Source organism: Astyanax mexicanus, chromosome 6, assembly GCF_023375975.1.
Source record: "Astyanax mexicanus isolate ESR-SI-001 chromosome 6, AstMex3_surface, whole genome shotgun sequence".
NCBI lineage: Eukaryota > Metazoa > Chordata > Actinopteri > Characiformes > Acestrorhamphidae > Astyanax > Astyanax mexicanus.
In genome coordinates this window covers 48,637,036-48,653,268 of record NC_064413.1, presented here as the reverse complement: position 1 = coordinate 48,653,268, position 16,233 = coordinate 48,637,036, and the positions used below count along the sequence as shown (strand labels likewise).

The 16,233-nt window shown below is 37.2% G+C and overlaps 1 protein-coding gene across 1 annotated transcript in view; it reads right to left on the bottom strand.

The window, feature by feature from the left end:
• Positions 1-12,054, bottom strand: part of adarb2 (adenosine deaminase RNA specific B2 (inactive)) — a 323,936-nt gene extending 311,882 nt beyond the window's left edge. The window contains exon 1 of the mRNA XM_022673388.2: positions 11,544-12,054. Coding sequence (XP_022529109.1) covers positions 11,544-11,631 — 88 coding nt within the window. The 5' untranslated portion in view covers positions 11,632-12,054. The remainder of the gene's footprint in view (positions 1-11,543) is intronic.
• Between the last annotated feature and the right edge of the window lie 4,179 nt (positions 12,055-16,233).

Sequence of the window (16,233 nt, the reverse complement as noted above, 5' to 3'; positions counted from 1 at the left end):
GTATATTTAAACATTATGTGTATTTTCATTGAGTGTATTAAATAGAAAATGCACTTTTAGTATTTTTTCCTAATTTAAAACATACTTTTATTATGTATGTGATTTTTCATGTAGCAGGCTATCCCAACAACCACATTAACGAAAGCACCCTCCTGCTTTACACTGAGAATATAAGCAGTGTTTACCTGATGTGATTTCAGGCGTTTGCTTTAAAAGCACTAGAACTTCTTTCTCCTCTTTGTCTTCAGCCCCTCAGATTTATCTTGGACTGAAGCACCTCAGGCACACAATTAGCCCAGAACAGCTCGTCTGTGTTATTGAGACATTCAGCATGAAATTTGTTTTTCCTCACTGAACTTTAAGCAGAAATTCAACAGCCAAGTCTCAGAAGCCAACAGGGCCTATTAAGAGATAATTACTAATTATGCTAATTTGTAAAGTTGCGCTCTTTCTTTTCCGTGGTCACTTTATCGCCCGGCTCTCCTCGGGGAACAGTAACCATTCAATGCTAATACCCTTTTTTTTCCCCGCCGCCCGTCCCCGGCCCAGCGTCCGACAGAGGACGCCGCGTCCTAAACGGGGGAGAATTTCACACTTGATCAGGGAATTGTCTGCAAATTCAAATCTGCGGCCGGGCCGCTCCCAGCCTGCTGCCTGCGCTGACCTTCATTAACCTTTTAAATGCCAGCACTGCTCCGCTGCCTTTAACAAAAACCTCTTATCAACAACCAGCACAAATAGCCAGCCTGTACAACACCACCCAGACTGGAACCCTGCGCAAACCTGCAGAACGCTTAATAGCATTTTGTCTCTCTTTCAATATACTTATATATTTATATATTTGTCTCATACAGAGAGAACTGAATTATCTATGAACTGAAATTCAACTTCAGGCAGATCCATCGTAAACACACAATGTAGGAAAGAGCATTTTAATAAAAAAGATAAAGAGAGACAGATAGACTCATCTAAAAAAGAAGATTTTAACTCAATCACAGTGAATATCACTGTACATCTGATTGGAAGACGCTGCACGCTACACTTCAATACACACACATACACACACACACACACACGCTTTAATTCTGTGCCATGGTGTAGAATCATACGTACTGTACTGTATGTCCCATAAGTTCTACACAGTCAATCGCTGCTGAAACACATGTAAATCCAATACAAAAAAAAACCCTTAGTTTCTTCTTTTTTACACTGTATATTTTAAAAATGTAAAGTATATGACAAATGGACCAATAGAAATGATCCAAAATGACCTGGAATATTTTTTCAAAAGTCAATACTCCTCTTGAATCTCTTCCGTAATAACAAATACTTAAAATTAAAAAAATATTTTATAGGTATACTACACATATACTTTTGTTATTATTTTTAATGTTGTTGTGCTATATATTTTTTTTCTATTTACTTTTTTCTCTCCTTCCTGCCCCTTGTTTCCCCTTTCTCTTAACCAATAAATTACACAAAATTTAAAAAAGAGAAAAGAAACAAACAATAATAAGTAAATAAGTAACAAGTAAATATTTTGTAGATTGTATATAAATGTAAATTAGTCCTATATATAATATTATGGGACATAAAATATATGGGACACTTAAGTACCTAATACAGCACTTAATACATGTACACAGGAAATTTGGCAGTGTTAAATCAACACTGTTAGTGTTAATTCAACACTTATTAGTGTTAAACGTTACACTCTCACTGTTAATTTAACACTAACAGTGTTGATTTAACACTGCCAAATTTCCTGTGTACTGTAATATAAATACTTTGGATCACATAAAAACATTAAATGTCCAAAGAAAAAGCTTATCTTCCAATGGAAGTAAATGTAAAACTATTTTTTTATATTTAAGTAATTTTTACAGCATTTATATTCTAATATGAGACAACAGTAAGTCAGTTGATTCAAATAACATCAAAAATTAACAAAAAATGCACAAACATAGCTAATTAATATATTTCGACATATCTCACATAAATGTATTTATATAACAGAGCAACACTGTGCTTTTAGAAAAGAATGACTTCACAGATTGTATGTCTTGAGCACACACACACACACACACAGACACACACACACACACACACACTCTAAGCTATCATACCAGCAGAGCAAATCAAGCGATTCAGCCACAAGCCCCCCCCCCCCCCCCCCATCCTCCTGTGTTGTGGTCAGCTCAGACCACAGTGTGGTTCTGTGAGAGAGTATCAGTGTCTGACCTCTGGAGGAGCCAATCAGAGGAGACCGACCATAACAGAGCTTCAATACACGCACTAAATTTCTCCATGTTTAATATCTGATTCTTCTCAAGCTCTAAATATTATCTGTTAGCTGCTAGATTAAACAATTTAATATTTAAAACTTAATTTTGCTGTCTCTGGGTGAACATTTCATGCTAAATGGATCAAAACTTCAAAAAGATTATTATTTTTTTTTTTTATGTAAGCATCCAACAAAAATAAAGTATATATTTTATTTCAACTCATTTCGGAACATTAATCTATTTATTTTGAGCTTTTGAAAAAATTTACTGAAAAAATCTTAATTTAATTATATCACGAAGTGAAAAGAAACGCAAAACAGGAGACAGACGTTATAAAAGGTGACCGTTTTTTAAATTAATGTACACAAGTTGAGCAAATTAAGTCCAGTTCTTCCCCTTTACCATTCAGGAGGATCTGTTAGGACAGCGGCGATCCCGGACAGAAAACCGGAACGTATAAAGTAAACGCTCTGTTCCACTTGTCTCATTTCTCAGAGTACACAAAGTGCATTTCTACATTTCCTCCAGATTAGCCTTCACTGAGCTGAAATAATCCGTCACAGACAACATGCCGTCTCCCACTGAAAGAGAAATGACATTCCCCTCCTTTTTTTTTTTTTTTTTAACATCTCCTCTGGGACTGGTGGAGGTAAATCAGTATATATATATATATCTATATATATATATATATATATATATATATATATATATATATATATATATATATATATATATATATATATATAGCTATGAGACCACTTCAGTTTCTCTGATTTTGCTATTTATAGATATATGTTTGAGTAAAATAAAGATTGTTGTTTTAGTCTATAAACTACAGACAACATTTCTCCCAAATTCCAAAATATCTAAAAATATTGTCATATTGTCAAAATATTGTAACAAAAAAGCTGAAGCAGAGAACAATTTCATATTCATAAAGTTTTAAGAGTTCAGAAATCAATATTTGGTGGAATAACCCTGGTTTTTAATCACAGTTTTCATGCATCTTGGCATCATGTTCTCCTTTTGGATAACTTTATGCCTGCACTCCTGGTGCACAAATTCAAACAGTCAACTTGTTTAACAGTCTCTTGATTATATTCCAGATGTTTTCAATTTGGTCAAATCAAAGAAACTCGACATTTTTAATTGGTCTCTTATTTTTTTCCAGAGCTGTAGAAATATACATTACCTAGATAAAGTTAGATATAATTGTTTAAATATACATCATGCTGAGCTTTAGTTATAAATAAATACAGATATTCTAACATTATACTTTATGTGTAAGTTTTATCATATTATATTTATTGTATATTGCTGTGTATCAAAATATATGAGGTTTTTAGTCATATCGCCCAGCCCTAATACATGCAATATCCACACAGTTGCCTCCTGTTCGATGGCACAGCACTTTTAAATTGAAGATCTGATTTAAGACACACACACACACACACACACACACACACACACTATTCCCAAAGACTGATTCCAGTAATGTTCCAGTGAAGGTGCTGACTGGAAGTAAATGATGCCACGTCACGCCAATAAGAGCAACTGTCCCACTTTTGAGGATTAATTTCTATTGTTTGTGGTGCTGAAAGAGAGAGAGAGAGAGAGAGAGAAAGAGAGAGAGAGAGAGAGTGTGTGTGTGTGTGTGTGTCCTGGAGAGCCTCTGTCTGCCTCTCTGTTCTAACATTACCCCAGAAATAATTGTAATAAAGAAAATTATTATCACTTAAGACTATTTTACGCCTCTGATATACTGATAATTCAATAGAATAATAAAGCATTTTTAAATTACAAAGCATAAGCAATATCTGTTAATTATATGGTTTTGTTATGAAACCATAAGTGTAAAAGGCTGTAAACTCTAACAAGGTTAAAAACAGTTTCTGTAAATTGTAAAAAGTAAAATATTATATAAACTATATAGACCACATAGAAAAAAAAAACTTTTTTAAATCTTAAAAAAAAAAAACATCTTAAAAATAAAAAGCACATAATTTGAAAATGAAATAGTATTGCACAATTTTCATAATGGAAATAATACAATATTGTAATATTTATACATTATTTTATAAAGATCACAGACAGCACTGTAAATTGTACATCTGTTTTTTTCACAGTAATGTACTGTAAACTAAACACTACATTTAATACATTTGTGGTTGCCAAATAATACAGCAGAAGCATTTGCCTGCATTTCACTGTAATTTTTCTGATTTATTTATTTATTTAGTTATTTATTTTTCAGACACTGAAATTGGAATATTTTTTATTTATATTAATAAAACATAAACTAAAATAATCCCACTATTTTTTTTTTACTACAAATTTTACATACCAACTTATTCATAATAATGAGTCCTATAATAACACACTAAGAAAAAATTAATGAGCAATACTGAGGTCAGCAAAAAAAATTAATAAATAATTCAGGTTATTTCCATATATTGTATAATAATGTAATTATTAAGACAGGCCTATCAAAACTGACCCAGCAAACATCAAAAGAACAATACCCAGCACAGCATGTCCTAATGTAATCAGAAAAAAAAAAAAAAAAAAAGAGAGAGAGAGAGAGAGATCTGTTGCGTCTCTGTGAATACACGTAGGTTTTAGCGCGCTGTCCATCTTCTCCTAATCTGTAGCATTTGCTGAGGATTAGTCCATCAAATAACATGTCAGCGTAATCCTGAAACGCTGCCCTTTTGCCAAGAGGACTATAAACATAATTGTTTCAGCTCTCAGAAAGATGAAAGTACACTGGAATAACGGCGAGATTTATCCTTCCATCTCCATTATGAGAGATTAGAGGAGCGGGAGAAAGTTAAAACAATCTGTTGACGTAGTCCGGCTTTGTGTAATTAATTGTGTCTCTATTCTCCTGAGTGCAGGATATTGTCTCCGCGAGCGGACAGGGGAAAAAAAAAAAAACATACCCCAGTTCTAGTTCTAGCTAGAGTTATAATAATAGAAAAAAGAAAAGCTTCAATAAATACAATACAATACAATACAATATACAATATAACAGACTATAAAATACTATCAAATACTGCATATACCACAATGCAGTTCAAAACTACACGATATAATCTAATATATATAGAGACAAAGAGAGAGAAAGAGAGGCAATTAAACAAAAAAGATGTGCTGTTGATGAATGGATGGATAAACATTAGTATTTATAAGTATTTATATGTGCATAAAGCTGCAGGCTGCAAATCATTAGCACCTGCTCTCATCATTTATATCATTTAAATAATTTAAATAAGTAACAATTGTGTTAATCAGAAAAAAACGCAGAAACATTAAATATATTAAACACATCAAAGTAATTACAGCTCTTACCTTCTCACATTTGATAAGAATATATATATATATATATATATATATATATATATATATATATATATATATATATATATATATATATATATATATATATATATACGAATGGAGAAAAAAGAGGCACCACTGATCGAAATAAGCAAATCCCATATAAGAAAGATAGAATTAAAATTAGGGCTGCATATATGCATATATCATATATCATTTTAGAATCGTTATCGCAATGTGGGCATGCATAATATTCACAATAGTCATTTTAGGGTGTGCAATGTCATGTGATGACAATGATACTGAATTAAATAGAATAAGAACCCTTTCCCATTCTACACTTTTTTTGGTGCAACATATAAAAGGAAAATCTGTATCAATCTGTATTAAAATAAAATGATTTTTTTTTATTACATATCTGCCTGATTTATTGTTTTTTTTTTACTCAAATTGCACTTTTATAAAGTGCATTAGAGTTTATAGCTTAGGTGAAAATTACGGTATGTATAAATAAATAAATATATTGCACAGGCCTAATTGAAATATCATTAGACGAGATTACATTCAAATGTAGTGTCGTTGGCAATGTACAACATTACAAGTACCGGCATGCATCTAACCAGAGGTGCAAAGCGGAGAATATATAAATATAAAAGTGCAACTGACGTGCAAATAGAACAGAATGATGTAGAATGAATGTATGAGGTGCAGCTGTGGAAATAAGCGAATAAGGTGAGAACAGACATAATTAAATGGAGAAAATAAATGTCTAAAGCGATGTAAGCAATGTGGAATTGAGATGGGATCTAAATATAGAATATATTATATAACATTTCTATACTTCTGTTATAAAAATGTGTTATTGTTTTTTAATGGCATTACATAATATTACTTTTAGTAAGAGGACATATGGAATATTTCCATGTATGGCATTCCCTAAATAAATAAATCTATACATTTTTTGTTTTAATTATTATTTATTTTTTTAATTATACGTCCCTGCCCGTCCGTCAGCATTACAACACATCACACTATGATGGTAAATTAGCCACCGTCACACTGCAACACAGCAACCCACCCACAGTCCAGTGCTCTCTTGTGCACGCATTGTCCAACGTTCCTATGCGATGCTTAATGCTGTGTGACCAATTCTGTCATTTCCATTATGTAAATACATTTGGCTCAGCAATGCACTTTATCTATTGTCTTTCTTTTCTCAATTACTCGGGTTATTAATATCAGGGGTTAGAAGACAGGCCGCAGCGGTCCGAGGCGACGCTGCAAATGACGCTTTATTTATCTACACCAGCAGCCGGTGCACAGACTGGAGGTCCTGATGTCCTGTAGCTGTAGTCCTACAGAGCCTTATTCTTATTAACCCATGCATTAAATGTATTAGAAATGTGCACTTGGTTTAGAAACTAGGTGCTGGTTGGTTGGACATTTTTGCCGTAGTCCGGTTGAGGAAGGTTGCAGAAGATTCGGAGCAGCAGTGTGGAGTATTGACTGACCGCAGTCTGTAGCGGCTAAGGAGCGCAATCCGTCCAAACTGGGGGGACAAAATGTCTGTTATTTCTGTTATATTCAGCAAAAGAAAGAGAAAAATGACCACACCACTGTCTCTATATCTCCTGCTAGGACAATTGTACAATTGGGATTTTTTTTGTTTGTTTTTTTTTTTCTTTTATTCATTGGGTTTTTTAAGGAAATTTGACTGAGAACAATATTTCTGAAGAAATATGCTGGCACTTAAATTGCAGGTATTTCGTTTTTAAAACACAATAATTCACTAGGGGAATTTCCCAAGAAATCCAAGCTATTTTCCAAGTATCGGAGACGAGACATTTCCGAGAATGCAAAATGAATGAAGAATTGGAAGAAGAAGCATCTCCCGTCTATAATTGCTACAGCAATGCAGTCTGGGAAATTCATTAGGTCATTTTCTGACTTTTCCCAGCACTGAGCAAATAATCCCTGTCAGTTAAGGTGGAGGATAGGCGGGGGATAGGCGGAGGACGGACGGACGGAGGCAGGCAGGCAGGCTGGGGGCAGGAGGTTTGATCAATGCCGTGTGTTATCAGCACCGTCCCGCTCGTGGCCCCGGGAACCTGTCAGGCCCGGGCCGATAAGCAGCACCGGGCGACGACAAAAAAAAGAAAAGGAAAAAAAAAAAAAAGAAACACACACACACATAAAGACACACACATAAGGACACACACACACTCGTCACATTCAGCACGGAGGTGTCCCTGAACCATCGGCGGCCACCGGCACGTGCCCCAATTCATTACCCTGCCACTGCGGCGGGATGAAGGAGGACCGCGGCGGTGGCGGCCGCCGTCTCTCACCTCATGCCCCGCTACATTACCCCTCATTACTGCTGATGAAACTGCAGGGGTGAACGTGCAACGAGCAAACGAGGAAAGTGGCGGAATAATAGCGGAGCAGGAAAGGGCATTCGGCAACAGCCTGCAACAAGTTGTTGTTGCTGCTGTTGTTGTTTTTCTTGGCTCTGAATGCTTCAGCACATAAAGATGTGAGGAGAAACCATTCAGTAATGAGAACAGAACAATGATGACCACAAGTCCTTGGACCTCTAATCGTAGTGAGAATGGTGGTGATGTGAACAATAATGATAGGGATACTGTAGAAAATAACAATAATAATAATAATAATAACAATGCACTAAATATAAATAGAACTCATAGACTACTGTATACATTGCTTTCAATGGAACATTTCCATTTAAAATGTTGCGTAATCCAAGAAAAGGCTTAATTCCTGTCTGGTAAACTACTGTATAGTTTAACAGACATGCTTAACTGCTTCATACTACAAATACACACACACAAACACACATTGGGTCGCACACTTGTGTGTATACATAGAATTGGACTACAGTTCTAGAAGTCTCATTTAAAGTCATCCTTTGCTCTAAAGCTATCCCTAACAAAGTCAATAGTTTGCTTTAATGAACCATTGGCATTAACCATTGGCATGAACCATTGGCATGGCAGCGCACTGAGGACTGCAATGCATGAGCCATAACGTTTGACCATTAGACAATGTTAGATCACAGGTTTTTTTTTTATTTCAGAGCAGTAAGTAGTGTTTTAGGTGTCTAGGACTATGGATATCTCCTTTACAGCTCCCTTTTTCCAAATGCCTTTGCACTAAAGCTGTCCCTAACAAAGAATAACAAAAGCATGCTCTAATGAACCACTGGCATGAACTCACATGACAATGTAATGCATGAGCCACAATAGCGCACAATATTAGAATTTCTTTCTTTAGATGTTGGTAAACAGTGGTTTAGGGGTGTACGAATGAATCTAGGAGTCTCAATCTAAGCCCTATTTCTTAGATACGTTTGCTCTAAAGCTATCCCTAAAGACTAAATGCCTCTTTGCATGAACTCTTGGCACAACAGCGCAAAGAGGACTTATAAATATAAATATCCACAATATTAAACCACAGTTTTAGCCCAAAGTTATTTTGTTATTAGGGTGATAAGTAGAGCACTAGGGGACTAGAAGTTCAAGGAGTCTCTTTTCCTAGATGCCTCAAATGCTGAACTTAAAAATCTAAGGACATTTGGATGGTCCTTGGTTCCTTGGTATGAACCCCTGGCAGGACATTGCACCAGAGAGTGCAATGCATGAGTGGTCTAGGGGTCTACGAATGAACCTAGGGGTCTCATTCAAAGCCCTGTTTTCCAAGTACCTTTGCTCTAAAGACTAAATGCCCCTTTGCATGAACTCTTGGCACAACAGCGCAATGAGAACTTATAAATATAAATATCCAAAATATTAAACCACAATTTTAGCCCGAAGTTCTTTTGTTATTAGGGTGATAAGTAGCACACTACGGGGACTAGATGCCTCAAAAGCTGAACCTAAAATCTTAAAATCTAAGGACATTTGGATGTTCCTTGGTATGAATCCCTGGCAGGAAAACGTACCAGAGACTGGTTGAAGTTCTTTGGTAAATAGTGGTCTAGGGGTCTCATTTAAAGCCCTATTTCTCAAGTACCTTTGGTCTAAAGCTAACCCTAAAGACTAAATGCCGCTTTTCATGATTTCTTGGCACAACAGCACAATGAGTATTTATAAATATAAATATCCACTCTACTAAGCCGTAATTTTAGCCCAAAGTTCTTTTGTTTTGGGGTTATAAGTAGTGCATTATGGGTCTAGGAGGTCAAGGGTCTCTTTGCCAGCCCGTTTCCTAGATTCCTTTGCTTTCCTAAAGCTGAACCCTAAAAGCTAGGGACGCTTGGATGTTACAGGCTAGTAAGTACGGGTCCAGGTTTCTCCTCTACATCCCCATTTCTCAGACGCCCTTGCTCTAAACCTGTCCCTAGCAAGAGGTGTCAAAAGCACGCTCCGATGAACCATAGGTATGACAGCTCACCACGGATGAGAGTCTCAGAGGAACGTTTGCACGAGAACTTCCAGACCTAGGAGAAGAAGCGAGTGTGAACGCGCTCAGTGACACGTCAAAGCCACCCGGCTCGTTAAAGCTTGTGATAATGAGACACTAAAGAGGCTGCAACCTCGCTGCACACGCCAGCCAGGAGCTGGAGGTTAAACGCTCCGGATAAAGAAGCGACGAAGCGAAAGCGTTACACACGGAATAAACACACACACACAGGGAGATAGAGTGGAAACTGGGGGAGGATGAGCACATGTCTTGTCAGTCAGTGTGTGCACGAGAATGAGACAAAAGAACTATAAAACTCTTCTCTTCGCGTTTTATGAGAACTAAAAAACAATGTCAGCTAAAGGTTGCCTAAATGTTTTCAAGAGACAGTTAGATAGAAAAGTGCAAAACGAACAGCTGAGCTGTTTTTGTCACGCTTTACTTACTGACCATCATAAGATTATAATAATAGAAACGTTCTAAGGACATTTATGATGTTTATGAATCGACCTGGTGTGTTTTAATTTCACTTACTTGTAAAGATTGGTCAGTGTTATTGCTAGGTTTTTTTTAAATGTTTCCAATGTAAATTTAAGGTTCACTAAATGTTTATAATGTAAAGGTAATGAGAATGTCACTACAAGGTTTCTTAGGTAAAGGTTAGAATGAGGTTACTTCAAGGTTCACTTTAAGGTTTCAGTCACTACATGGTTACAGGAACGTTAGGGGAACGTCCTTGGGAACACAATGCAAACCAAAGATGAATGTTCTAGTTCCATAGAGAAAACTTTCCTGGGAAATCCGAAGGACATACAAAAAGAGAGCTATTCCAAGAATGTTCACACAACGTTTCAGGAACCAAATCTAACGTCGCCAAAACGTTTTAGGAACCAAAAGGTAGCGTTGCCAGAATGTTTCGGAAAACCAAAAATTCACCTTGCCAGAATGTTTTGAGAAACAAAAAACGAACATTCAAAGAATGTTTCGGTACCCAAAAACTAACGTTGCTGAAATGTTTTAAGAACCAATATTAAAATTCCTAAAATGTTTCAGGAACAAAAAACGAACCTTGCATAAATGTTTTGAGAACTAAATATTAACATTCCTAAAATGTTTCGTGATCCAAAAACTAACCTTGGCAGAATGTTTTGAGAGAGAAACATGAACATTCCTAGAATGTTTCAGAAACCAAAAACTGGCATTCCATGAACATCCTGAGAACCAAAAAGTAGTGTTCCTGGAATGTTTAAGGAACCGAAAACTAACGTAGCCAGAATGTTCAGAGACCCTTATTGCTTGGACCCCTAATAATAACAACACAGCGCACAGAACGAGCCCGTTTCCTCCGCGTGCCTTTCTCTCGCGCGCGCGGCGTAACGTCAGAGTGAATGTCGTGCTCCTGACCTCTGCCTCGCGCATCCTTCGCGCACAGACAGACAGAAAAACAGCGAGAAAACAGAGCGCGAGCAACTTTTCTTTGTTGTTCTCGTGCGTTACCTTTTCTCTTCATCCTCCTCCTCCTCCTCCTCTTGAACTTGCACCTCACCGCGCCGCCGGGGCTGCTGCTGGCCAGAACCGAGGCCATCGGGGCGCGCGGGGGGACGGAGCCGTAGGGCGCGCGGACGGACAGACGGATGGACAGATCTGCTGCTCAAACTTGTGTCTCCTCGTTCGCTCGCTCTCCACTCTCTCTCTCTCCACTCGGACAGTCCCGGCATGCCTTTCAGGCAGCGCCCCCTCCTCTCTCCTCTATCTCTCCTCCTCTCTCTCTCCTTCTCTTCTTTCTGCTGGATCGGTGATGCTGCGCGCGCTCCCTCGCTCTCTCTCTCTATCAGTAGCTCTTACTCTGAATCTCTCTCCCTCCCTCCCTGCCTCTCTCTCTCCCTCGTTCACTCCCTCTCTCTCACACTCTGCCTCCCTTTCTCTCTCTGCCACTCTAAACCTCTCTCCTTCTTTCTTTCTGCTGGATCGGTGATGCTGTGCGCTCTCTTTCTCTGTATCTCTCTCTCTCTGTATGTATCTGTCTCTCTCTGAATCTGTCTCTCTCTCTGAATCTCTTTCTGTAAGTATCAGTTTCTCTCTGAATCTCTCTCTCTCTCTCTCTCTGTATCTCTTTCTCTATGTATCTGCCTCTCTCTCTGAATCTCTTTCTGTAAGTATCTGTCTCTCTCTCTGAATCTGTCTCTCTCTGTATCTCTTTCTGTAAGTATCTGTCTCTCTCTGAATATGTCTCTCTCTGTATCTCTATCTGTATGTATCTGTCTCTCTTTCTCTGTATCTCTTTCTGTTTGTATCTGCCTCTCTCTCTGAATCTCTTTCTGTAAGTATCTGTCTCTCTCTCTAAATGTCTCTCTCTCTGTATCTCTCTCTGAATCTCTCTTTCTGTATGTATCTGTCTCTCTCTAAATCTCTTTCTGTATATGTCTCTCTCTGCATCTCTCTTTCTAAATCTTTCTGTATGTATCCGTCTCTCTTTCTGTATTTATCCGTATCTCTTTGAATCTCTTATTCTGTATCTGTCTCTCTCTCTAAATTTCTTTCTGTATGCATCTCTCTCTCTCTGAGTCTCTCTTTCTATGAATCTCTTTCTGTATCTGTGTATCTCTCTCTATCTAAATCTTTATTTCTGTATCTGTCCTTCTCTGAATCTCTTACTGTCTCTCTTCCGCTCACTGTTTCTCTCTCTTTCTGAATGTATCTGTATCTCTCTCTGAATCTCTTTCTGTATGTATCTGTCTTTCTCTCACTGACTCTTTCTGTATGTATCTGTCTCTCTCTCTAAATCTCTCTTTCTGTCTCTCTCTCACTGTTTCTCACTTACTTTAAATCTCTGACTCTCTACATTTTTTCTCTCCCTTTCTCTCTCACACGCACACTTTCTCTCACTTTTTTTAATCTCTCCTTCCCTCTCTGAATCTCTTTCTCTCTCACACACACACACACACACTTTGAATCTCTCTCTGTGTATCTCTCTCTCTCTCTGAATATTTGTGGTTCTCTCTCTTTCTCTCTCCCACACACACACGCGCGCTTCCCACTTAGCGTGTGTATATTCGGTGTGTGTGTGTGTATTCTGTGTTTATGTGTGCGCGCGCATGCTTTCACACTTTGGATCCAATCACACACACACGCCGTCCTCCGATTCGCCGCTGTCGAGTATAATTAGACCCAATCAGGAGCGTCTCCACGACGTCACAATCGTACAAAGCTCCACCCACTCCTGGAACAGGCCACGCCCCTTGTCTATACGAGTATGTAGTTAGAAACGGCAGCGTGGAAGGGAGGCTGGAGAGAGAGAGAGAGAGAGAGAGAGAGAGAGAGAGAGAGAGAAAGAGAGAGAGAGAGAGAGAGAGAGAGAGTGTGTTAATGTGTGTATGTTTCTGTATTTAATTTATAATTGAAACATTTTAAATCAATGTTTAATAGCTGATATGTGATGTATAATATGACAGCAATGAAACTTGTGTATTATTATTGTGTATAATTAAGAGATAATTGGGGAAAAATAGATAATGTTTTTTTCTGAGCTCAAATAAAAAAGAAAGAAAGGAAATATTCTCATATTTGGCCAGAATTAAAAATGTGATTTGTTACTGTTGTTGTATCTTTAATTGAATATTTCTTATTAATTTCACTTCACTACACTATGCAAAATCTGTTCTTTCAAGTTTATACAGCTCTGGAAAACAAGTTCATATTCATTTAAAAAAACACCAATAGAAGAGTGTTTCAGATTTCAGAAATCAAAATTTGGTTACATAACCCCGATTTTTAATCACAGCTTTCATAAATGACTGCCAGATCAAGACTATGTTATGGCCAGTCCAATCTCCAGACCTGGAATGATGGATGATCACAAGCCATCAAATCAAACAGAACTGCTTTAATTTTTGCACAAGGAGTGGCATAAGATCACCCAAAAGCAGTGTGTAAGACTGGTGGAGGAGAACATGCCAAGATGCATGAAAGCTGTGATTAAAACCAGGGTTATTCCACAAAATATTGATTTTGGAACTCTTAAAACATTACTATGTTTTACCATTATTGTTACTGTCTCTAAATGAATATGAACTTGTTTTCTTTTTTTCCGTTATTTTGACTATTTTTCATTTTCTGTAAATAAAAGCACTAATTGATAACATGTTTTTTTGGGATTGGGAAGAAATGTCAGTAGTTTATAGACTAAAACAACATTAATTCAACTCAAACATATACCTATAAATAGAAAAATCAGAGAAACTGATTATTGTGACAGGGTTCCTTTTTCTTCCCAGAGCTGTATGTGCATAAAATCTATCATATTACAATGAAACAATTGAGAAGCAACACACCAATCAGGGTACAGTGTACACTTAGTTTTGACCTTGAACTTGTTTTGACCTGTTAGACATGCTGTAGCTTCTCAGTCATCATGTGGGAGACTATGGTTCAATTCCAGGTCTGGGTGACTGGGTGCTGCGCGACACTAATAAGAGTCCTTGAGATAGACTCCTAACACTACATTGACCCACCTCTGTAATAGAAATAACCTTGGAAGTCACTTTAGATAATAGTAACAGCTAAATGCTATAATTGTAAATGTTGTGTATTTCATCCACCACTGCATTCTACACATTCATTAGTGAGTCATCTCAGCTTGTGTTGCATTTTATTTACCTGTGAAGTTGGATGTCAGAGCTGTAAACCACTGGAAGTCACGTTTGATTTGGTGGCGCTTTGATTTTACATTCCTCTAATTTTTCGTTCCTATAATTTTGAATATTACCTTGGAGTTTACCACAACATATTGGCAATAAATTACTGGTGTTTTATGGCAAACTTAACCAAAATTTCCAATTTTTACATTCCAGATTATCATAGTTAGCACTGTCCTGTAGGATTCCACTGTAAGTGATACCAGACAACAAATATATTATGCTGCATTCCACACATCCAAACAACATGAGAAAGGAGTTGGATTGATTTAATGACGGTGAGTGACCACATGGCACTTTGATAAAGGAGGCATTGTGATTATACAAAATTATTAGGTAAAAGTGAACTTCCAAATATTCCTCCACGTCTTTCTTTGTGCTTTCTTTGTGGCTGAATACAAAAAACAAAAGGTTTTGGTCTGAGATGTTGGTGCACTAGTGAGGCCACTAGTGGCAGAATGAATCATATATAGAACCTTAAAACGAATAAAGAACCTTAACTATTCAGCATTTTACGAGAATTAGTATTTTTTTGAGACACGCCCTAAAGGACACACTTTACACATGCATTTCTGGACAAGCTAAGAGATACAGAACAGTCACTGAAAAACCATTACAACACTAAACACATTACACGATTTTACACTAACATGATTCAGATTACACAGTGTTGTGTTAGTTTTGTATGCTTTATCCTGCCTGCTTCCATAGTTATTTATGGTTAGCATTGCATCCAGCCCAGCCCAGCTGCAGCCCCACACCGCCCTAATGTCCTTAATTTTTAACGCTATAACTGTTTAAATAATATAAAATAAAGCTGGCTGTGTTCCAACTGAAAGATACAAGCTGTACAGGGCTAGGATAGTAATGTTAACTAAGCTAATTTAGTATTTAGTAGTAGTATCCTTTTTTCTGTGCCTAAAATCTGTACACGGATTGGCTAACAGTGAAAAAAACAAGCCACTCCCACTTTTGTTCAGTATCCAAACAATGCACTTTTCATTTTGAAAAGTCAGATGTTAAGTTGAATATGCTCTTATTCACACCGGCTCGCAGGAGTTATACTCTTTGTTTATGTGAACCATTGTGACCTCAGGGACCACAATACATTTAAAAATACATTTTTCCTAGACATTAGCAATGATCTAGCTAAACTTAGCAATGAGCTAGCTAGCCTTAGCAATGAGCTAGCTAGCCTTAGCAATGATCTAGCTAACCTTAGCAATGAGCTAGCTAGCCTTAGCAATGATCTAGCTAACCTTAGCAATGAGCTAGCTAGCCTTAGCAATGATCTAGCTAACCTTAGCAATGATCTAGCTAACCTTAGTGATGAGCTAGCTAACCTTAGTAATGAGCTAGCTAGCCTTAGCAATGATATAGCTAACCTTAGCAACGAGCTAGCTAACCTTAGCAACGAGCTAGCTAACCTTAGCAATGAGCTAGCTAACCTTAGTGATGAGCTGATTGAGGGCAAATCGTGATTGTTTTTTTTA